Source organism: Myotis yumanensis, unplaced genomic scaffold (assembly GCF_028538775.1).
Source record: "Myotis yumanensis isolate MYYU_CA2020_CCGP unplaced genomic scaffold, mMyoYum1.0.hap1 SCAF_1, whole genome shotgun sequence".
Lineage (NCBI taxonomy): Eukaryota > Metazoa > Chordata > Mammalia > Chiroptera > Vespertilionidae > Myotis > Myotis yumanensis.
Genome location: NW_027223752.1, coordinates 98,390,239 through 98,414,818, shown reverse-complemented (window position 1 = coordinate 98,414,818; position 24,580 = coordinate 98,390,239). Strand labels below are relative to the sequence as shown.

The following is a 24,580-nucleotide window of genomic DNA, read 5'->3' as shown; positions in this document are numbered from 1 at the left end:
TAAGTGAGAATAAAATCAACATTGTAAGGATATTCAAATGCAAGCTGATATTTCCGCCTCGTTCTTACCGAGAGTTCTGAGAAAACCCAGAAGTTACTATCAAGAAATAACAAGTCAGATGTAAATTATACCCCAACCAAATTAATTTAGGTCTATGTGAGATAAGATAGAAAACAGCTATTCACTTTTCTCGATTAAATCCCAGGAAATGAACAATGATAGGCAGTAAAAATAAAAAAGAAAGGTATTCTAAAATAACAAATATGGGCCCTGTAAGTCCTGAGAGAGGCTGAAATGAAATGAGAGGTTTTGGTGGTCAGTTCAGCAGAGCCAATGAAGGGGGAAGTAAAATGTAGTCAGTGCATTCTAATCCTATATAATAAAACCCTAATATGCAAATCAACCGAACAGTTGCTATGACGCGCACTGACCATCAGGGGGAAGATGCTCAACACAGGAGCTGCCCCGAGCCCAAAGGCCCCAGGCCAGCTAAGGTGGGTGCCAGTGGGCCTCCCCACCTGGGCCCCCCCCACCCGATTGCCCCACTGGTCGCCCCACAGAGGGAGGCCAACTGATGGTGGCAGGGATCGGAGGGTGGGGATCAGGGGCGGGGCCAGCCAGTGAGTGGGCTGGCACCACCCCAGATCCCCCCACCGGTCACCCCACAGATCGGCCCTGATCGCCAGTCAGGCCTAGGGACCCTGCCCATGCACAAATGTTGTGCATCAGGCCTCTAGTCTTGTCAGAAGCACAGTCATTTTTGGAGTACACCATCCAAGGAGTGCTCCCTCCCAGAGCTGCTCTGAGGCCTGGTGTGTGCCTTGGCAGACCATCACACTGACTGCTCCCCAGGAGAACAGCAGTGTGTATAGCAGGTATGTGTTGCCTAGAGTAAAATGGAGAGTTGACCAGTTCTTTAACTTGACAAGCATGTGTAATTTCCTTTGAATGTAAGAGGATTTAAGAATCCAATGTAGTTTGATACTAATAAAACTTTCTCAGCTAATGTCTATGAAGCTGAACTAAAAATCATAACCCACGTTCTAAAAATGGCTTTGCGGTAACTGTATTTTCTGCAGAGCATTCAGAGATCCAATGATTCCATCACTATTTAGGTGGCTCTAACTCATGGTCTCCTGGTAAATGATATCAAGAATCAGATGGTCTTCAGCAGGTGCAGCATAAAGTGAGAAGAGCATTAACTGGGCACTAACCCTCCACTTAATAAGAGCATATGTTGCTTCTTCCCAGTTGAGCTCAAAGTGTTCAGGTGAACTGCTCATTAAGGATCCTTGGGTCATACCTATAAATGAATTTTTAATGAATTACCAATATCTATTAGCCACCATAAAACAGATGAGACTATGTGAAAATATGTGATCTCTACAAAGAGGATTCTATTTTATTTTCAAGATACTGTCATGGGGATTTTAATTATCACTACAGAGAGCTCTGTATTTATTACATAATAAATTCTTTTCTTTTTCAGTCCATTTCTGTTCCTATTTATAAGCATTTTAGAGGTTTCTATTCACTTCTTTTCCCATTGCTATCTTAGCCACCCTAATCACTTTGAAACAAAACCCAGACTCCACTGTTATTTTTACTTCTCAGATTTTATAAAATCTACCAGTCTTCGTATATTCCTAGGTTGTAGAACATTTCACATTAATACAGTATGGTGCATTATCTCAAAAGACAGAGAAAGGAAGACTGAATAATATTTGCAAAATCTTTTCAAAGTCTGTGGTAGACAGCAGTAGTAACACAAGTAGCCTTGTCACTGTTATGCATAAAGAAATGATTTTTCACTTTCCCAGTTTGCTCAGGTTCAAAAGACCTGGGTTAGGGAAATAAATTTTTCTTTTTCCCTTACTAATAGCAAGAAAAACTGAATATAATTATTCTAAAAGACCTTCAATTAATAGCTACTTCCAAAAATCACTTTATATTACAATATGTAGGTTAATAAACTTTTAAAGTATAATATGCAAAGGAAAAAAGTATTAGGGAATTAAGAGAAATGTATTAAAATATATATTTAATTTTGGTTTCTATTTTTTTTTGCTTTCATGACAATTTATTAACTGGTAGAAATTTATAACAATGTTTTAATGTTGATCATTACAAATGAGTTGTGAGAAGACATAAAGATACATGTTGAGTGCTAGACCCAATAGGTCAATAAATTTAGGCTAAAGTCAAGATGAAAAATAAAATCCTTTCTATCCACTCACCCAATGTGTATTTTCAGAAACCCTACTCTGTACAAACCTCAGTAAAGTGCTACAAGTAATAAAAAATATTTAAGACAAAACTTGTCCTCAAGATACTTACAGGAAATGATCAGAATCAATCAGGTGAGAATGCTGACCAGTAAGTACAAAGAGAATGTTCTTATAAGAAAGACAAACTATAGTGCATTCATACTTTAAATAAAGATTGTAGGAAAGTACACAGTAACCTCTGCAGGGTGAAATTATGGAGGCCTTTCAGCTTTCCATACCTTTTTTACGGTTTGGAATTTTTACAAGCATGTATTATTTTTGTAATCAGGAAAAAAACAAAAGAAAAATGTTTCTGAATAAACACTGCAAGGAAACAAGTGAATATACAATATTTGTTGACTTAGGTTGTTGGTAGCTTATGGGTAGATTTCTACCTATTTCATAGTTATTTTGTTGTTCTAAAAGAATTTGAATGCAGATTTAATTCAGTAATATAAGAAGTGTATAGAAACTTTAAGTTCTTTGATTTGAATAACTTTTATTATGCAAAGGGAGCAGAAACCTCATTGCCATATTTATTTCCAGCTAAAGAGTAGGGCTGTGAAGAAAATTAAGGCATCTTCTCTATTTCTGTTTATAATACACATTTTAAACTACTGTGTGATGTCCAGTTAGCTTGAAAACAGTAGTATAAACCCATTCTAGTCTACTTGTAATGATAAATTTCATCACCATCTATTATTAGGGTAACTCTTCTATTGTTAAATTGGAACATGGTCATTTATGTTTCCCCAATTTCCAAACACTTTCATAATCTTAATATACTGTCCCCCCAAAAAAGAAAATTAACACAAATCCTGGCTCTGTTTCAGTGTGTTTCAAAGCTTCAGCAATGAAAAGCAGCACCAGACTTGACCTTCCCGTCTCCCGCAGCCACATTAAATCTTCACCTCCTCAAGTCCTGGTCACCACTGACCATTCCCAAAACCTACAATCTTTTTAGTGTCACTTCAGGCCGAATCCCTCTTTTCAGAAATGACACCAATTGTGATATCTCTGTGGTTTTTCTTACTTAGTACAACTCAACTATCACTTTTAAGTGAAAAAAATTCTGTTGGAGAATGAAAAATTTTCTGTTATGAAGGCTTTTGTCCTTCTGGCCATGAACAAAAGGTGTCTGGAACTTGCTGACTCCATTTAAAAATCATATTACTTTGTGAAGTTCATTGTAGGTTTCCAAGTATCCTTAAGTACTATTAAATTAATTTGCTCATTTTGCAGAATAACGGGTCCAGGGGTGGGGAGGAAAGGGCCTCTGCATCCAGTCCCAGTCCACAAGCCAAAAATGTAGGAACTGATACAGTTCCTACAGGAACTGTAAGTAAGTTCTTACAGTGATTCTAGTAATCATTAAGGCCTGATGCACAATTTCATTTTCATTGTAGTTGTGTTTACAGTTGAGAATTCATTTACATTCCTTTAAAAAATAACACTTATGTACTTCTATTACCTAAAATAACATTTATCAGAGCCCTAAGCAAGAACATTTTAAAATTAAGAAATAGGTCTAGGCTATGGATCTGGATATAAATGAGTATCGACTCATACAGGCACCTACATGGCTATTGTAATGCTGTGGGATTCATACACATGTTCACAGGGGCTGACGGGAAGACACCCATGGTCTTCTTTGCATGTACCTGGCATGGCTCCATGTCACAAAGCCAGGAGAGCAGAGGAGACCAGGAGTGTGTAGAGATGCACAGGGTTTGGTTTCACAGTGGATTCATTTACATTTAAAATGTCTTTGGAAGCAATGATCTTCTAAAAGCAACTTCTGACCTTTGGAGACAACTGTTTTACTTTATTTTCAAAAAAACATCATAGCTTTATTCTTATTTACAATTAAAAACTTAAGTTGAAATTTGATGAAGTTCTTAGTTAGAAATTACTGAGAGGAAAAATATCTTCATTTTAAAAATCGATTAAGAATCAACTTCTTTTTAGTTCTGCACCAGATTACACTAGTTCTTAAACTGTTATTTTAACAGATGAACATCACTAGAACATAACCAAATTCTAGTGGTATTTAGAGTGGTGAGTTACAGAGCTCACACTCAAAAACCATGCCAGTGGGTAAATTGCCAACGGCCTATTAAATGAGCCTCCACTTAGTCTACTATAATTTCAGCTGCATCTTTATGGAATGAAACAAAGCTCAACAAAGAACCCATAAAATAAAATGATGCAGACCAACCTTTTATTGCACCCACAATATTTTGGTCTAGTCCTTTCCGGTTGTCATTGAGTCCTCTTTTCCTCTTCCCATTGGGTAAGGAGTTAGCCAAAGTCTTGTCATCAAAAAACGCACACACCAGTTTTCTAAACAGAAGGCTTCCTGAGCGAGTGTAGTTTGACAATATAGAGTCCAGCTGAGATTTAGGCATAAACACATCAAAGCCTTCAGCAAGTTGCACTTCTGGCTACCAAAAGAACATAAATATTTTATTAAAAGCAAGATTTGAAGCATTTGACTTTGGGCATATGTGCAACAAATAAACATTACTAGCCATTACAATGTCCACAGCCTATGAACCACAGAATCTCATCTCAGCTTTGTGTGTATTTGCAATTTACAAAACCAATTCCTAGTTATAATTCACAAAACAAGATGCTTTAATTTCAATGTTAAGTCTTGTCAAAAGCAATGGAAGGAGTACACTGAAAAAGCATTCTTGTCTTTAGATTTAGCCAAGGGAAAGCTGGGTAATCACAAATCATATAATTCTAGAACTATAGGGGACTTGAGACTTCCGGGTGAAACATCCTCATTTTTTAAATGAAGGAACTCAGGCCCAAATGACTTAAAAATAATTTAAATATACTCAGTGCCTTACAGTTGACAGATCACTTTCTCCTCCATGAAACAATTGAATTTCATTTGCTTAAGGACACAAATAAGAGACTCTCCCACATGTCCCATCCTCTTTGTACTAGGCCAGTAGTTTTTAGCTACAGAACAGTGTTATTTCTCTCCAATGAAAACTCACGTAAACTAATATATGAAATAAATGTAAATGATAGACAGGTGCCCCAGGCAGTTTAAGTCTACTCGACCCCTAGTTTTGGAAGGAACGTGAAGCTATACCCAGAGTATCAATGGAAAATGAATGCATCAGTCACATTGCTTCCCTGTCAGGGATTTCGTGACTGGGGCACTGGACTGGAAGATCTGTAAGGTGCCTTTCAACGTAGACTCTACTGAATATGCTCAGACACTAATAACACATTCTCTGCCACCACGACATGAATATTCACAACTCGCCTTTCATCTTTCCACACCCGGTTCATATCATTTCCTTTTCAAAACCTTTCCTAGCTCCTTCCTGCCCAAGGAGGTGGCTGTGTGTTCTTTGTCACCGCTAATGATCTGACATGCTTATATAATTGTATTTATTACACTGTATTAAAAGTATTTACTAGACTGTGGTCCTTCCTGGTGCCTGGAACTCCGACTTTGTATCTGTAGGGCTTGGCACATAGTAAGCACTCAATAAATTCTTGTCTAATAGATAAAAACTCAGTCATAATCTGTTGGTCATAACATGACTTTAAAATAATAACTTTAATATGAAGAAATGCAACTGGTAAGCTTTCATTTAAAAAAAGGTCAGAAGGAAATCACACTTAAGATGTATTAGAAAAGCTTATTCTCAGTTATCATATTTATTACTTTGCAAACTTGGCACTACTTTAGATTTTTCTAAATCATACTAGAAACATGAGGATTTGGGATTAGTTTTTCTCCTGGAGAGAAAAATAGGAATTATTATTTTTGTTTGTCCTATTGCTTTTCAAAAGGCCTAGCACATCATGGTCAGAGTACAGAGGGAGCAGAGAAGGGCTAAATTACTCAGATGGTGCGGGAAGGAGTTTGGGCCCTGCCCCTCCCGAATGGAGTTCCCGACTAGGTCGTCCAGAAAGACATCGCATTTCTCAGCTTCACCCTGCCATTCAACGTTTGGTCTCTGAATGCTTGGGAAATATCACTATGAAAACAGTGCTGTCAGACTGTTTCCCGACTTTTGCATCTTGCTTCTGGTAAAGGTCGGCAGAGGAGGCAGATGGGAGCTGGGGCTGGACCCCGACTCCTAGAGCAGAAGCTGACACACCCCAGGCACCCGGAGCATATTTGTCAAATGATTCAATGTAGAAATATTAGGGTAGAGAGAATTTTATCACCATAATCTCAGAAGAAGTTTTGTTCATAAGCAGAATTTTATTTTGCACATTCTATGGCTGCATTTAGACCTTAAATTCTAAATGAACTGATTGCAGATTTTTGCTAAGTGCTTCCATATCATTTGAAAGCCAAGAAAAAAAGAAAACAAAAGAATCCCTGTCTACTTTGTAGAAATAACTACTCCCAACTATTTGAGGGTCTAGGGAGAAACAGACGCTCTTAAATTTGCGAGAGGGAATGGGAAGATGCCGACTTGTCTCATCCCCATAACTCTGAAACCATCACAGGCTCTGAACACTCAGCCACCTGACCTCTGGGACTCCCAGAACCTCCTCCGTGACTCATCTGGTAGGACTTGGTTTCCTAGCCGCCAGGCAGAACTAGCCCCTCCCTTCTTCGCGCACTTACAGTGTTTCCTATGAGCTCCGTTTCTGGCCCTTCCCACACTGCATTCATCTAGTTGGGAGTTTGTGTTTCTCATCAGACTGTGCACTCTTTCGTATTCAGAGTGCCAACCCCCCAGTTAGTGCCTTATAGATATTTGTCAGAACACACAAAAAGCTATGTAGAAATTCATTCAATGTGACTGGTATTTAGCAATTTTTTATCCCTGTATAAATGAAGACGTGGGTTTGAAAGTTTGAGTCGTGGTCCAGTACCCCAGTCTTTTCCTAGAAGTACCTGTGCTAACTCAGAGCAGAGAACCCAGAGAACACAGACCTGCCTGAATCAGTGTCTATTTATTGAGCACCCTCCATGTGTAAGGAGTTTAAGGTCGGACTCAGCAGATGAGACACACACACAAATACCTACCATGCAAAGTAGAAAGTGGTAAGCGCTATGTACGAGAGAGGTACAGAGCATTCGGCAGCATTTGACTGGTGAGGAGTGACGGGGTACAGGAGGGACAGGATAGCATTTCATCAGGCCCTGGATATAGGATTTAGGAGGCAGAGATGCAGTTGCTGATTCTGCCATCTGCTGTGAGTCCTAACTCTAAATATCTGGAAGTTTCTATGGAGCCAAGAGACTCCCTGTGAGATCATAATAGTATTTTGATTTCTGAGACACTATCCCAAAACAGAAGTTGTCAAAGCTTCCTGTTCCACTTTCTATTGCCAGAAAAATGTTTTTTTTTTTTCCAGCATTCTTTCCAGATCAAGGAACACGAACTCGCCCAGTTATGCACCCTGTGTAAGGGAGTCAGTTTTATTAGTTGAGGCAGCAGCCAGAGTAGAGGTGACAAATCTCTGCCTTCTTCTTGATTTTCAGGTCCTTTCTCTTATGCAGATTTCTTAGCTGGTGGTGAATGAGCACTAACATTATATCTACAACGCAACACAATGCAAACCAATTTCTTAAAAATAGCTTCACTTTCTGAGATAACGAAGAAAAGATCATCTCAAATTTTCACAAGAAACCTTTTTATTTTCTCCATTTTATAAATATAACCACACAGTGGATTACTACCATCTAATGACCCACATCTTTGTATACATATTTAAAAACAGGCTAAACTCTTTAATTGTATCTTTGAATCTCTTTTTTGTTTACTGTCTCTAGTTTAAATGAGATCTCTCTGCTTACTAATCATGGCTATGACAGAAACCAGCATTCCAAATGAATATCCTTTTAAAAACTAGACTTCTTTGGACAGAATCACTATTTGATACTCCGATGAAGACAGATAGTTAGCATACCAATTTTCAGACTCTACTGATTACTGAAGTAATATGTTTCAATAAATTCTATTGAATACTTAAAACTTTGAATGGTGACATCCAAAGTGTGGGGCATAATTTATAACACTTATAGTCATTATTTTAAGAGCTAAGAGTCTGAATTCCCACTCTAAATTTGGATTTTCATGCATCCCATGTACCTCAGCCACTCAGCACAACAATGTATCACATGTTGAATTTTCCTTATCTAGTGGCATTACATCTTACACTGAGTGAAGTTCTGGAGGCAAAAACTGCATGTAGTCATAAGGACTCTTAAAAATGTTCCTGGACCCAGGTTTGTGAACATTAGCTATCTGGTTTCTCTTTCCATTTCGGTTGTGGTCTCCCTCTGCTTAGAAGTAAGCCAGTGATGGCGAACCTTTTGAGCTCAGCGCGTCAGCGTTTTGAAAAACCCTAACTTAACTCTGGTGACATGTCACATATAGAAATTTTTTGATATTTGCAACCATAGTAAAACAAAGATTTATATTTTCGATATTTATTTTATATATTTAAATGCCATTTAAAAAGAAAAATCAACCAAAAAAATGAGTTCGCGTGTCACCTCTGACACGCGTGTCATAGGTTCGCCATGACCCTTGAATATCATGGGTTTGAAACTGTGCGGGCCAAATTACACACGGATTTTTTCATAAATCCATGTACTGTTTTTGATCTATAGTGGGAGTCCCAGGATGTGAAGAGGTTACCGCATGTATTGTTCTCTTCCATTTTACATAGGGGACTTGAGCATCTGTGGGTTTTGGTATCCACAGGGGGTCCTGGAACCAGTCCCACTCAGGTACTGAGAAACAACTGTGTAGTTACAATCTGGGGAAGTCAAGAGTTACATGTGGATTTTTTACTGTGTTGGGGGTTGGCAACTGTAGTTTGGGTCCAAACCTACTGTGGATAAGAGATCCTCTAAGCAGGTAAATTAAATTTTTTCCCCCTTAAGTCCCTATGAGAATATCATGTGACTTCCCTGTATAATCTAAAGAAAAATATGTAAAACAATTTGAAAGAAATGATACAAATTAATCACAGAGGGAACATTTCTGATACAGGCTTTTTATATAAGGTACTAGAGGCCTGGTGCACGAAATTTGTGCGGGGGGTGGGGGGAGGGCTCCCCCTCAGCCCAGCCTGCACCCTCTCCAATCCAGGACACCCCTCTCACAATCCTGGACCGCTGGCTCCTAATCGCTCACCTGCCTGCCTGCCTGGTTGCCCCTAACTGTTTCTGTGTGCCGCCTGATTGCCCCTCACTGCCTCTGTGTGCTAGCCTGATCACCCCTAACTGTCCCCCCTGCCAGCCTGGTTGCCCCTAACTGCCCCCCGCTGCCAGCCAGGTTGTCCCCAACTGCCCCCTCCCTGCCAGCCTGGTCGCTCCTAACTGCCCCCCCCCCCACTGACCTGGTCACCCCTCACTGTCCCCCCTGCCACCTAATCGCCCCCAACTACAACCCCCCCCCCCCACCCCCGCCAGCCTGGTCTCCCCTACTGCCCCCCGCCGCTGGCCTGGTTGCCTCTTACTACCCCCCTCTGCCGGCCTGGTTGCCCCTAACTGGCCCCCCTGCCAGCCTGGTCACCCCCAACTGCCTCTCCTGCCGGCCTGGTCACCCCTTATGCCCCCCCTTCCCCCCCGCTGGCCTGGTTGCCCCACACAGCCTGCTGTTCAGTCGTTTGGTCTTCCCTCACTAAACCCCCTGCAGGCCTGGTCGCCCCATGCAGCCTGCTTGTTCAGTTGTTTGGTCGTCTCTCACTAATGCCCCTGCAGGCCTGGTCGCCCCACGCAGCCTGCTGTTCAGTCGTTTGGTCTTCCATCACTAAACCCCCTGCCAGCCTGGTCGCCCCATGCAGCCTGCTTGTTCAGTTGTTTGGTCATCCCCAACTAACCCCCCTGCAGGCCTGGTCGCCCCACGCAGCCTGCTTGTTCAGTCGTTTGGTTGTCCCTCACTAACGCCCCTGCCAGCCTGGTCGTAGGCAGCCATCTTGTGAGGTAATTTGCATATTACCTCTTTATTATATAGGATTATCAATACCAAATTGTAAAAAGCTATATGTGATCATAGGTTAAAAGAGTAAAAAGAAGTGTATGAATATTCAGAGTGGGCACCAGCCCCAGATTTTCAATTGTAAATTAATAAATTAGACACAATAGTTTGTGTCTCTATGTAAAAAACAGGTAGCCCGTTTCAGACTGGCTTACTATTTGCTACTTACTATATTCCAGGCCCTAGTAACACACATTCCATGTGTTTTCTAACTTAACTCTCAGCCTATGAAGTGGCTACTATTATTATCCCCAACTTTCAGATGCAAAAACTGAAGTTTAGAGACATTAGGTTACTTATTAAAATTACTCAACTAATATGTAATGAGGTAAGGATTTGAACCTAGGCAGTCTAGGCTGGAACTTACACTAACAAGCATATACTGCCTTAATTCAATGTGTCAATGAATAAATTTAAAAACAGCTTGCCTGGTTGATTTGCTTTACTAGCTCCCAGTGAATTGCTTTATTTATTGTGCTAAAAAGAAATTAAGAAAACACATTCTGAATTCAGAAGCCACTTCTGTTGAAAGCACCAATGCATTTTAAATTATTTAATAATTAGTGGCCCAGTGCACGAAATTCATGCACGGGTGAGGGGGGGTGGTGTGGGGGGGGAGGGGTGTGTGTCCCTCAGCCTGGCCTGCACCCTCTTGTGTAATTTAGGATTTGCTGGAAAATATTCATAGTTATTACAAAAATAGAAAAAAAATTCTAAAAAACATTTAAAAGCATTTTAAAAAACTGATCTTAGTGTTTCACCGAAGCCAAAAAACTAGCCAAACAAGAAGCAACAACAATGAAACAAACCTGAGCCATGCACATCTGCCCTAAAAATCACAAACCAATATATCCAACTAAGTAGGAAAAAACAGGAACTGTGAAAAAGTCACAACTGTCTTGTCTGAATACCACTAGATTATTGGGTTGTACATGTGTCAAAAAATAATATTGTACTTAAATCTAAAATTTGGTTTGGGGTTTCTGCTTTTGTGTTGGTGTAATATAGGTTTCAATTTTGTTTAATGTGCTAATTAATATGGATTACATAATCCTGCCCCCAAAGAGAAACATTTCTGGCCACTCATTTAAAAAAACACACAATTTGTTCATGTATATTTGTTCATTTATATGTAAACATAAATTTACTTAACAAATATTTATATTCATCCCTCTAAAGATACTTAGCTAGGACTGCTAAAGTTGAAAAAGAATCAGTATTTACTGGGTGCTTGAAATTTACCAAGTACTATTCAAAGAATTTTACATAGATTACTTCGTTTAACTCTCCCAACAGGCCAACTCTAAGAGGTCAGTACTATCACTACCCCCATTTTATGGAGTGAAAGCTGAGGAAGGCGAGGGTAAGTGTGCTTGCTCAGGGTCACACAGCTAAGCTTCTAGCCCAGGTAGCCTGATCTCAGAGCCTGTACCCTTAACCATTAAGTTCTCCTACCCAGAAACTCCTAAGTAAAGAGAATACACAGTTGTAGTCTAACATTCCAGTTCCCCTTTGTGTAGCAATCATCCTGAGAACAGCTACTAAGTGTTGGGCACGTACAAGAAATGTGCTAGGACAGATGCCTGAGTCTCACTCAGATAAGGGCTCACTGCAGACCTGGGTTTGAGAACCAGCTCCACCCTTCTGGGTGTGTGAACTTGTGCTTCAAGTCCTTTATGACACAGTGTCCTTATCTATAATAATCATGCCTCAGAGTAAGGAAGAAATGTGAGAAATTATTTAGCAAAGGATAGTAAACAAATATTACAAACCAGTATACAAAGTTCTAGAAGGAAGGACTGTTGAAATTATACTGGGGCCTTTGGGGGTTGGGGGGTAGGGAGAGAGGGCGGTAACAAAGAAAGAAGAGAAAATGGGAGTTAAATTGAGGGGAGGGTTCTAAATTAAAGCCAAGTCCTAAATTAAAAGTTTCATGTTTATTTTATACTAGAGGCCCGGTGCATGAAAATTTATGCACTGGATGGGGGGGTCCCCCAGTCTGGCCTACCCCCTCTCACAGTTCGGGAGCCCTCGGGCAGGAGGCAACCCAGAGATCAGGGGAAGGCGATGCCCCATCACACCTCTGCTGCTGCCACTGCTGGCAGCGCAAGCCTCGGCCAGCCCTGGTTACCTGAGCCTCGGGCGGCCCTGGGTGGCTGGGCAGCCGACATCTGAGGCTTGCCTGCACCTCGGGCTGGCCCTGGGCAAGTGGGGGGCTGAGGGGACTGGGGGTCTCCAGAGGCAGGTACGCGGAGCGGCCAGGCCCGCCTGGGGGCGGGCCCAGCCTTGCTGCATGCCTGCTGCCCTGGCGGGGCTGAGGGAACTGGGCACCGCCATCTTGTGGCTGTGGGCACTGCCATCTTCGAGGGCGTGGCAGTCAATTAGCGTATTCCCTCCTTATTGGCTGTGGGCACCGCCATCTTTGAGGGTGTGGAGTCAATTAGCATATTCCCTCCTTATTGGCTGTGGGCGCCGCCATCTTTGCAATGGTGTGAGGGTCAATTAGCATATCCACTCTTTATTAGATAGGATATTATGCTTAATGCAAATGCATATGTTTCATCACCTGTAAACTAAGTAACATTTACTAAGTACCTTTTATATGCAAGGCACAGCAATAGGATTTTCCCACATATCTGTATCATTTAGTGTTACCAAGACTGAGGCATTGACACTGCAGTTGGCTGTGATTAGAGCTCACTGTTTTTTCTACCTTTGAACACAGATAATCATTATCAGTGTTCTACCTGCAACCATCTATGGCCCCACATGTGTGCTTAGGTTTGTGTTTGTGCATAGAGATACAAATTTGTATTTTGGAGACTCTAAAAGTCACAGCATAAAAAAGATAACTTAATGCATTGTGAATTTCTAAAAATGTACAGTATTTTTACACTTAAAAAGGTAATAAAGCATAGGTTTTATGTGTCATATTTCATTGCTTCTAACTCTAATCTTTCTCCTGTGCTCCAAACTTTTACTTCCCATCCAGAGCTGAAGGCTGCTTCTGCTTTCTTTTCCTATCTCAGTTAAAGAAATCAGGACCATCTAGTCAGCAACCCAGTTTTCCAAGATAGAAATTGGAGGTTACTTCCTACTGAGTTACCAAGTTGGGTACCTCCTAAATGTCTCTCATGTTTTCTCTTCAGGCTCACTGCTTGTGTACTGACCCTCCCAATCTTGCCTGGCTGACTGTAATTATCTGCCTCTGGTCTCTTTGTGTCTAGTATCTTCTCTCCATCCACAACGTTGTTCCACTTTCCATTCTAAAACACAGGTATGATTATTTCTGTACTTGAAACTTGCAATAGTTCTCTAGTGCCCATAAGATTAAGACCAAGGGCATTGGCAAGTCATTATATGTCCTTCACTATCTGGCCCTGCCCTACTTTTAGATCATTATCTGCTACCACTTGCCCAATCCTACAACTTTGGATCTACTTCTCCCAATGCTGGGTACTTTTCAGAGTCCACCTTCAAATACACATTTCCTACCCACTTATATATATATATCTAATTATATTTTCTCCAATCTGTTTTATTGAAAGATTCCTTTAAGATTATTATAGATTTTGTTTTTTCCTCTGGACTTCCACCAAATTTTAAAAGGTTCATGGCTAAGAAATAATAAGACTAAAAGGCACTAAGTTTGGATGCCTTAGCATTGATGGTCCCAATACCAAAGGGAGTCAATCTCCTCCACCAGGGACTTCAAAGTACAGCCCAGCCCCATGAATGCCATTGAGCGCTACCTATGGACAGAATTTCTTTATCCACCAATGGGACTCATTGCACAGGTGCAGTGCATTTCTGTTGAACAATGGCTTATCAGCTGGATAATGTAATATCCATACTATATAATAAAAAGCTAATATGCAAATTGACCAAATGGCGGAATGACTGGTCACTATGACATGCACTGACCACCGGGGGGCAGATGCTTAATGCAGGAGCTGCCCCCTGGTGGTCAGTGTGCTCCCACAGGGGGAGCGCCGCTCAGCCAGAAGCCGGGCTCACAGCAGGCGAGTGTACCGGTGGCGGCGGCAGCCCCTCCCGCCTCCGAGGCAGCGCTAAGGACCCCTCGGGGGATGTCTGCCTGCCGACTTAGGTGGGGAGTGGGCCTCAGCTGGCAGTCAGACATCCCCCGAGGGGTCCTGGATTGTGAGAGGGCACAGGCTGGGCTGAGGCGCCCCCCCCCCCCCCCCAATGCACAAATGTTGTGCACCGGGACTCTAAAGTATATATATATATATATTTTTTTTATATATATTTATATATTAAAATATATAAATATAATATCCTATATAATAAAAGCCTAATATGCTAAGTGTCTGGTTGTCCGGTAACCTCTCGACTGTTCAACCAATCAAAGTGTAATATGCTAATGATATGCTAAGGCCGCTCAACCACTTGCTATGACGTGCACTGACCACTAGATGGGCAGAGAGTCGACCAGTCGCTATAATGTGCACTGACCACCAGGGGGCAGACACTCCGACCGGTAGGTTAGCTTGCTGCTGGAATCCAGCTGATTGGGTCTGAGCAAGATGGGTTGGACATGCCCTGAAGTCCTCCCATGGTCCCTCCCCGGCTGGCCAACCTCCCGCATCCTCCCCTGGCCCCAATTGTGCACTGATGGGGTCCCTTGGCCTGGCCTGCACCCTCTCGCAATCCGGGACCCCTCAGGGGAAGTCGGAGAGCCACTCCCCTCGGGAGAGCGCAAGACGCAGTGCTCACGGCTGGTGAGTGCTGTTGCTGCGGTGCGAACCTCTCCTGATTGGGACTGATTGGGCGTGAGCTTGTGGCAGGTGCAGTAGGGCCGAGATGAGTGGGAGGAGCAGGTAGGAGCTGTAGGTGGCGTTGGACTGTGGGTTTTGGCCTGATCCCCACAGGCCACCCCGAGGGACCCCACCCGTGCACAAATTCATGTACCGGGCTTCTAGTATATATAAATAATTTTGCTTTTCTTTACAAGTATGTTATTCTTTCATCAAGGTAATAAACACCTAAGTCTTCATGGACAATTCTAAATGTGCATTATTAAATTTAATTTCTCTTGTTAGCAAAAAAAAAAATTATAAATAAGAAGCAAATTATATTTATTTGGCATGTAAATAAAATTATAATACTGATAAAGATAAAAACTCGATTTCACTAATGTACATAAGGCCTTTATCAGCTAGTCCTCAATTTATCTCTGAAGTATATTTGGAGCATAAAAATTAAAAAGGAAGGTTCAGTTATTAGCATTAGGGGATGATTTATACAACTTAAATGATTGCTCTTGATAAATCAAAGCCTATCAGAAAAGAAGGCTAAAAAATAAAGGTATTAAGAAAACTTCTTATGATTGAATATATTTTGTGTTATGGAATAATGTACCTCTGTTTCCAAATATGTGATCCACATGGGTTTTGACCAGAGCTTTAGTTTCAAAACAATATGCTCTAATCAAAGGAGCTGACTGGTCCAGAGTAAAACATTATCATCATTAATGACATTTTAAAATTAAGTTTTAGTCTAGAAAAACTTCTTAACAATTATAGCATGTGTTCATAAATAAAAAATTAAAACAAAAAACCTTCGACACCAAGGATTGAATAAAAGTTCGAATGATTTTCTACTCTAAAAAAGTCACAAAATGATTTTTGTTGTCCCCCTTTATTAAGACCCAACATGGATACATGCTAGCAAACTGTCTTCCTATGCAATGTGAAAGAGAACACTTTTTAAAAAGAGCAATTTACTTCTTACTTAAAAGGTAGGACCAAATTCTAATCCCATATAGGCTGTGGGAGTTCTCAGCAGGATTCTCATCCTATGCAATCTGATAATAATAGATCACTCACTCTTGTTTATTTTAAGAACTCTCCCAACAAGTTGGGGTTGGAAACACCAATGTTCTTAGATATTATGAAGAGAGTATGCAATTGCACATTTAGCACACTATTAACAAAATTAGTTTATGGTCATTGAATATAAAATGGCAAGTCAGATATCTCAGATGTCATCCAACATTTTGGACTTGCAACAATATGCTGACTATGTTATTAAAATAGAAAACCTTTGCAGAGCATTAACCTATCATTACATAGAGTAAATGGCATGGCACTGCAGCCTAATTAGCAGTGTAGCTTGCATCTATAAAATAGAATTAGCACTACTGCTCCTTTTTTATTGTTAGTTTGTGTTTCTAGAAAGGTGTGACCTTATCTGTAAGGTTTGGTTCATTTATGCCCATCTGCAAAGGATTTAATTATGTTCTTTTAGCTCTACACTGAGGAAATTGAAAATGGCCACTTCAAAATTAAAAATGTTAAAGAAATTAGTGAGTAGATTACTCCCTCACCCTTCTTTCAGAGATAAAGAATGAAAACATGTTTAAATAAATAAGGCATAAGATTTTCCGAAGAGAAAATTCTAGGCAAGGAAATTATTCATCATCTTCCTTTCCTCTTTCCCACGTGTATTCTGCAAGATTTTCCAGTTTGCCTGGGCAGCATGAGTTAAGGGGAAAGTGTAGTATTTGAGAAAATTCCTAACAGTTATATCACATTAGTGTCAGCAGCCAGAAAACATCAACTTACATCGGAGGAAGGTGATTCCAGAACAATGCCAAATCCTAGGACGTGGTTCTCCCCCGTGGAAGTGCGCTCAGCTGCCTGGAGGGACGACTGCTCTGAGGCCACACCTGTCTTCTTAGTCTCTAACACAGTGGGCTTCTGCTTCACAGTAAGAGGTTCAACAGTCTTTGGGGGCACTTTTTTCTTTTTATTTCTCTTGCGTGAGACAGCAGTTCGCTGGGAGCACATAAGGGAAATTGGGGGTTGTTGTCTGTTTGGGGTTCCAACTGTGAACAATAAACAAAAATATGGTACAGGTACTTGTGTTCAATTTAGGAAAATGTCTCACCTGTCTATCTGCATGCTCCACTAGCTGAGACTGCAATGGGCTCACTCAAGGATGAAGCACACCACATAAAGCACTTGGGACCTGGATTTACCAAATAAAGGCTCTGGAGCACCTTAAAGTTCTACAGGCAGAAAAACACCCCCGAGAGAACTCTGCTGCAGATGCTGGTGAATAATCGGATCATACTGCTACTGCCGGGTTCAATGATGAGCTACGAGGAAACACCTGAGCATGATTTTACAAATCATATGGCATTGTTATGTAAATGAGAACTCCAGAACTTAAACTGAGGTGTAGATATCCGTATTTTCTGGGAAGACAGTCTCAGGAATATTCAATTGTCATTTGGGGTTAAACTGATCAGTTGCTAGCACTAAAATGGACAAAGACTGGACAAGGATGATCACTTGGGTAAGTCTGAGCAAATGCATAGTCTGGAATGACCAGTATGCATGTACCAGTAAGCATGTGGGCAAAGCCTGCTAGTCACTTGTCAGGTCCTGTAACCCCTTCCTCACAGACATCAACTATCCCCACAGCACTACACTGCTGGCTGAGACCTGGCCACTTCTCCACACCTCAGTTTTACGTGGCTGAAAAATAGAAATAACAGAGTCCTACACGCGTCAAGCAAATGAGTAAAATCCAGAAATAGTTTGCGTTCCAAAGACAAAAAGCACTGAACAAGAACTAAGTACTAATACTGAAAATATACTTAAAGAAACAAGGATGGTAATTATAGTTTTTACCGGTGCACTTTGAGAAGTAATGTTTGTTAACCACTTAAAAATACTCTCATGGAAAATTTAAAAGAAAAATACGAAATTTTCATGTGTTAATATGGCTTGCTAAATGTGACCATAGAATAAGCCTGCCTTTTTGTAGAAATACACCTATAAATATGTCAAATGAAAACTGAAGATCTTTAAATGCAAATAAATATGGAATATTTCCTATCAGCTTGCAAATAAACAATATTTACGCTTTAAATTTGATATTTTCATTTCCAGCCTATAAAGAAATTTTTAACTGTTGGAAACAAACTACGGACACTGCATATAAACGGAAAAGTTTTTAATCACCCATGCAGTAATTCATTGCGCTTATGGTTTCTCGACCTGGAGCTTGAAAAAAATCTCAGTGCCTCAGCCTTACCCCAGAATAACTGAATCAAAATTCCCACGCACTGAGATTTCTCTAAAGCTCCTCAAGTAATTCTAATGTGCAAGCCAGAGTGGAGAACTTTTCTCTCTTCTCTCTGAATTTTCCCCAAAGTCAAGTGGACTATTAAAGCAATTATCAAGATAGTCTAGAACACATGCCTCTCCAAGACTCACTATCTAAATTAAAGGTGAACATATTTTTGGTTTCAACACAGGGACTATCAGTTTTCTTCTCCTTTTGCAAGTCTAGACATAGCCAAAGTTTCTTGCATCCAGATCTTATTGCTTGATCCTACTACCTTAAAGCAAAGGTAAAACTTTCTAAATACCTGTCTTGAAGGCAATAAATTCTAGCCACACAGCATACATTTTTTGTTGTTAATCCTCACCTGAGGGTATTCTTTGCATTGATTTTTACAGAGTGGAAGGGAGGGAGAGGGAGAGGAAGAGAGAGAGGGAGAAGAGCGAGAAACATCAATGACAAAGAGACACACTGGCTGCCTCCACATGTGCCCTAACCGGGGCCAGGGATCAAATCTGCAATCCAGGTACGTCCCCTTGACCAGGAATCAAACCCGCAACCCTTAGGTGCACGGGCCAATGCTCAACCACTGGGCCACACCAGGCAGGGTGCTCACCTTACTTTTATGCAATCTTGGGTGACTGAAATGTCTTAAGTAGTAAGCTTTTTAATATCAAAACCACATCATTAAATATTAAAATTTTACTAGAATTCACTAAAAGGCACCACGTACAATTTCTGAACCATGACCTTCATGAATACCTTTACAATGAAAGGAGGGGAATGCTAGTCACACATGACTGTACTATTTCCTGCTTTAGGCCAAGGCCAAGGAGCTGTTTTCCCTGACAAGAGGAAAAGCTTAATAAAATGATCGATTATTTTCGGTACATGTCACAAAAAAGTTCTGTTTCTCCCCTAATTGTGAAGATTAGAAAACAGAGCTGCTATCATCAAGATCTAGACTTCTATAAAATACTCTGTGGTCTTTATTACAACACTAACAAATTGCTTACACTCGTGCCATGCCTTACAGAATTCATTTACGATCTCATTCTCCGTTGAAAACAACCCTGAGAGTGAGAGGTTAGTACTCCAGAGATAGGAGAGAAATCTGAGGCTCAGAGAAGTCACACAGGAGTAAGGGGAGAAACTGAACTCTCATCCCAAACTGCAAATAGACTGCTCTTCTATTCTTCAGCCTAAGAGGAGTGAGGACAAAAAAGGCGTCATGTAAATGAAGAAGACAAACCGTGCCTGAGCTCCTATGTCCTGAATGTCAGGGAGAAAAGCCGCCAGCAGGGCCCATGCTTCCCAAAGGCCTCCTCCACACCTACCGGACCGTGTGGCTTCCACACTGTCATGCCAAGCCCCAAAGGGACTTGTGCAGGAGTGGAGGCCAAGATGCAGGCAGCCACCAAACTGAGCACCTCAAGGGGCCAGATAAGGCAGCTCATTTTCTTCCCAATCGGAACCTCTTTGTCCACATTCGGACAATAAGCTGAAGAACTCTGCCCACCTTCATGTATAATTGTTTCAAAATATAATGAACCAACATGTGAGGTGCTAGGAGATCAGGGGGTGAGGTATACAGAGCACATGTACATAGGTAAAGGATTAGTATTATTAGCAATATAAATTTTGTTAGATGTTCTAAAAGGAAAAGAGGCTGGAAGAAAAGCTGAGAAAATGGATACCTAAAAAAATAATAGCAAGACAGCAGAGGGAAGAACTGAACAATAAAAGCACAATTAAAAAATATCCCAACTGAAGATGTCAGACATGCATTAAGAATCAGGGGACTTGATCTGGTGTGTAATCATTGTACCTGCTTGAATTTGCATTAATTTCCGCATGGTCTTGAGTTCTTGGAGAATGGCCTGCAATGTTGACTGGCAGTTACAAGTGCAGCAGTTTGATCCAAATGATGAATTTACCACTGGAAGTTCTCCTAAGCACGAAAGAAAAGAATGACATACTCCAAACAATACCAAAATTATAAAGAGAGGGGAAAAAGGTATCTTGACAGGACTTTGAAGCCTGTGCAATTACGAGACTGCGCCTAAGGAAAACGTACCCAATAATTTTCACAACTTAAATTTGGGGGTCTGACTTTATCTAATTATCCAGGCTTCACTGTATTATAAGGTTCCTGCTGTTTCACGGGTGGTGGAGCCGCAGGAACGTCCGCATACAATGCACTGTCACAGCAGGCCTCCCTCTAGTCACACCGGTTCATCTCATAACAATAGCTTAAAACTTCACTAGAAACATGCTCATGCTATTCTGCACAAAAATCTAGCTCTGGGAACCGCCTTACAAAAAACCTGGTAGCTACATGTGTTATAAAGGTTCCGGTTAAGAATTAAATGTGTCTAACTATTAAAAAAATAGTCTTAGTATTGAGCATGCTATTTCAAAAATTAAGAACTGTCAACACATTAAAACTTTTAGGCACTCTCTGAGTGTGGTGGGTGGGGTGGGGAAGAGAGGGAGAGCAGAGTATGGAAGGACATTTGAACTTGTACTGGCTTTTCTCCACCTTAATAAAGGCAATGATCCTATATATTTTTTCCATTCCCATTCCTTAGATTTCCCTCATTTTAGACTATTTTAACTGTTTAAATCTAATACATTTTCTTTAAAATATCAATCCTATTCTGTTTCCCTTAGAAGTAAAAAAATTACTTTTATTCTCCTTAGAATAAAATGGAACATTTGGAAAATCACTGTTTCAGTGGCGGAACGCCATAAAATGGACTGTATAAGACACTACTATCATTCGGTTTTTTTCAAGGGTGGAAGAGGTAAGTTCTAAGGTAGGTTTTGGTCAGTTATATCTTTTATTATACATTGTATGTAATTTAAATCCTATTACATGTGGATACAAAAGAAAAATTCACTACAGCAAAACCATGAAATACCTAAAGATAACTTAATGTTTGGACTAGCACAATTATTTACATTCAAAGTTGTAGCAAACTGAGATGTTATAACACCTTAAAATTGCAAATAATTTTAATGACATACCAGTCACAGTTATATATAATAATATGAAAATAAACATAAAAGCTCTATTTTCAAATGAATATGAGGGAATTTCTGTTTGTAGCTTTTAACATAATATTTTCCAAAGTAAATGCACTTCCTTGTTGTGTACTGGAAACCAAACTCTGTGAGCCCAAAACGTACTGATGTGAGATGTACTAACTCTATTCACACCTGAGGGCATCTTATTTCTCTTCTCGTTTCTTCCATGGCTGAAGAATCAGGAGGGCCTTGTAGAATATGCCTAGTCACTATTTTAAGTACTGTCTTTATCCTGTTTAGAGGACAAACCAACTCTTTTCAGTGTGTTATAAATCATTTTTTAATTTGAAAGAGAACTGCCTTTTTATTTTTATGGAGGAGTCTTTCAAGAGTCATCTCTCTCCAACCTGGAAGCATGCCAGCCTGTGAATCTGATACTGACTTATGTAATATTGAGGGAAACAGAAGACACCAGTACATCTCGTGGGGTCCCCTGCTATCTCATCAGCAGTGTCTCAGGATGGCTTTTCATGCATCTGAACTGGTTACTGGAAATTGTGTTTAAAAAACAACAATCAAAACAGTTCTCTTAATCTTGAAGATAATAGATTAAAAAAATCCTTTACTTTCAAGGGAAGGGAAAATGCATTACGTTTCCTTGTTTTCTTTGTGTGAACTGAACTAGAGAACAGCACATCTATACATAATTTATAGAACAAGTTACATCCAATATCAATGGATAGAAATGAACATGACTGAAAAAAATCATCCATTTTTCCCTTAAGCTTTGAAACACTCCCACTGATTTTTTTCTAAACAATTAGATATTTAAACTAAGAAAATGTTACTTTAAAGGGCTACATTTCAACTCTAATGAAACAAGTTATGAACTATGAATCATTTGGTTCAGTAGCTGGAATGTGAAGTTAAAATGAAGGTACTAGGGTGCTATGTTAACAGTCCTCCCTTTAGCTATGATTCCTCTGAAGAAAAGCAACAATGTCAGCAAGAGGATATATGAATAATACACCATATGACCAGGAAGCTTCTTTTAATGACAAAAGGGGGCTCTTTCTGCCCTAATGTTCAGTCTTTTGTGACAATATTGATCCATCAACAATGATGGGCTAAAATCTCTACTAAGAAATCACCACTTCTACTATAGAACCCCCAGTCTTCCCTGCTTCTCAATTCTGGTAGTCTATGGTCTGCAACTTTTCCACTATGTCTTCCCTGTCTTTTGAAATAACTGAGCTAAGGCAGGTGATTTAGGGAGGGTTTAATGTACAGCAGGTCATGAAAGAATGTCATCCTATATAACAAGGCCTAATATGCTAAGTGTCCAGTCGTCCGGTCATCCATTCAACCAATCAAAGCATAATATGCTAATGATATGCTAAGGCCACTCAACCGCTCACTATGATGTGCACTGACCACTAGGGGGCAGACAGTTGACAGGTCGACCAGTCGCTATGAGGTGCACTGACCACTGTAAGAAATAGGTCGTAGGAATTTAACTCTTGTTTACATTAGTCTATGGTAAAATTGATTTCATTTCTTATGCTTAAAAGTTGCAGTTGCCAAGAACCTATTGAAAACCTTAAGTGAACATTTAGGAATACACTTGATCTGAGCCAAAAGGCCGAGAAGCGATGAACATTTAGGAATAAAACAACATTCAGACAACCCCCCATAAGGACATTCTGAATGTCTAACAGCAATACCTACCATTGGAGCTCCCAGCAGTGTGGGGCTGACTCTGGAAGGTTCTCGAGCGAGGGCCAGACTGCCCTGAGAACTGACTCTGGGCTGGGAACTCACTCCAAGCACCCCGAGAAGAAGGGTGGAGGCTCTGTGGGGCCTCAACAGAGGAGTTCAAACGCTGAGGCCAGACGGAGTCCAAATCCTGGGGTTCTTCTTTTAACTTCTCTCCTTCCTTGCCAACACGCTGATAGATCCTCCCAGTGCTGTCATTCAGTAATCTTCTCATTCCTGTAATTTGTTTTTTAATTTCCATGCTTTCACCTCCTAATGGGAACAGGGCAAAAGAGAGCACTGTAAATTAGCAAAAGAAAAAATAGTGCACTATCAAAAATGCCACCACCCCTTCTCTGGAAATGGCAAAGATTCCTGCTTCCAGATACAAGCTTTTAGATACTAAGTAATCCATAAAAATCAAAGGCAAGGAAATTGGCTATGGCCTGAAGAAACCGATTATATTCCTGGTGCGTCTCAGTTTAATCTCTTTCTGGACAAATTTCCTTATGGTAAAAGATTTCTTGAGTGCTTTTCATTTGGGGTACACTTTAAATTCCTTCTTGGGAGTGTTTTCTGGGTGACGGCATCACAGGAAAGCAGCTGAGGCAGAAGATGGGAGGATGGGACTACAAGCCTGAAATCCCCTGCTTGGAGCTGCTGCAGCCAGCCACTAACCTGGCGGCAGTGAGGTGCAGACACCAGGGAGAGTGTGTGGCACCGGTTGAGATGCAGAGCTTTTTGAGGCTGTTGGCACAGCAGCAGTGCCAGAGGACACGGTCGGTGGAGACATCACCCTCAGAGGTGACAGTGCAGGAGCAGAGAGACATCGAGCACAGGAGGAGGTTTTGTCTCTCAGCCCAACTCACAGGGAGATGCCCCTAGAACTGGGACTCAGCCCAGTGATGTCCAGGGGTTTAAGGAAACTTTTATGTACTGTTTGGAAATAAGTATCTTCCTTTTTTAAAATGGCAATAAGAATATTAATTCTACTTTTAATATCTAACATGGGTGAACACAGACATTACATAGATTTCCAAACTTACAGTATTGTTATGTGCTGCCATATGCTTGAGAGGAGAAATTTTAATTTGTAATAGAACCATTTTTATATCAAACACCTGTAAAGATCACAGTATAGAAACAATAAATCATATTCCAGATTTTATGAGAATGACCAAGCACGATTTAAATGACGCAGCCAGCAGAATTTACAACCTCTTCAAGATGTCTAGAACAGGGTGTGTCTGGAGGAGCTCCCGGAGGAATTCTGGAAGATAAATCTACAGGCGAATGTGGTCGTTAGTTCCAGCACCCAGACACATACTTTCCTGGCTAGCTAGCATGGTTTGGGCAAGAAGAAGCTTCTTTCCTGCAGGGGTCTTGTCCTCGATCTTCTAGATCGGGGATATTGTGCACCCACCAAAGGCTGCAGCACACTGGTCT

General features: G+C 40.7%; 1 protein-coding gene and 1 pseudogene across 6 annotated transcripts in view; both read right to left on the bottom strand.

Moving 5' to 3' along the window:
* The window catches only part of BEND7 (BEN domain containing 7), an 80,177-nt gene that overhangs the window by 33,390 nt on the left and 22,207 nt on the right, over positions 1-24,580 (bottom strand). For all 6 annotated transcript variants that reach the window (XM_070428304.1, XM_070428308.1, XM_070428324.1 and 3 more), the window contains 4 exons: positions 23,108-23,407; positions 20,178-20,300; positions 16,840-17,102; positions 4,486-4,711 (listed from right to left, as the gene is read on the bottom strand). In XM_070428304.1, coding sequence (XP_070284405.1) covers positions 4,486-4,711; positions 16,840-17,102; positions 20,178-20,300; positions 23,108-23,407 — 912 coding nt within the window. The remainder of the gene's footprint in view (positions 1-4,485; positions 4,712-16,839; positions 17,103-20,177; positions 20,301-23,107; positions 23,408-24,580) is intronic.
* LOC138999520 (U2 spliceosomal RNA) lies at positions 22,887-23,033 on the bottom strand (annotated as a pseudogene).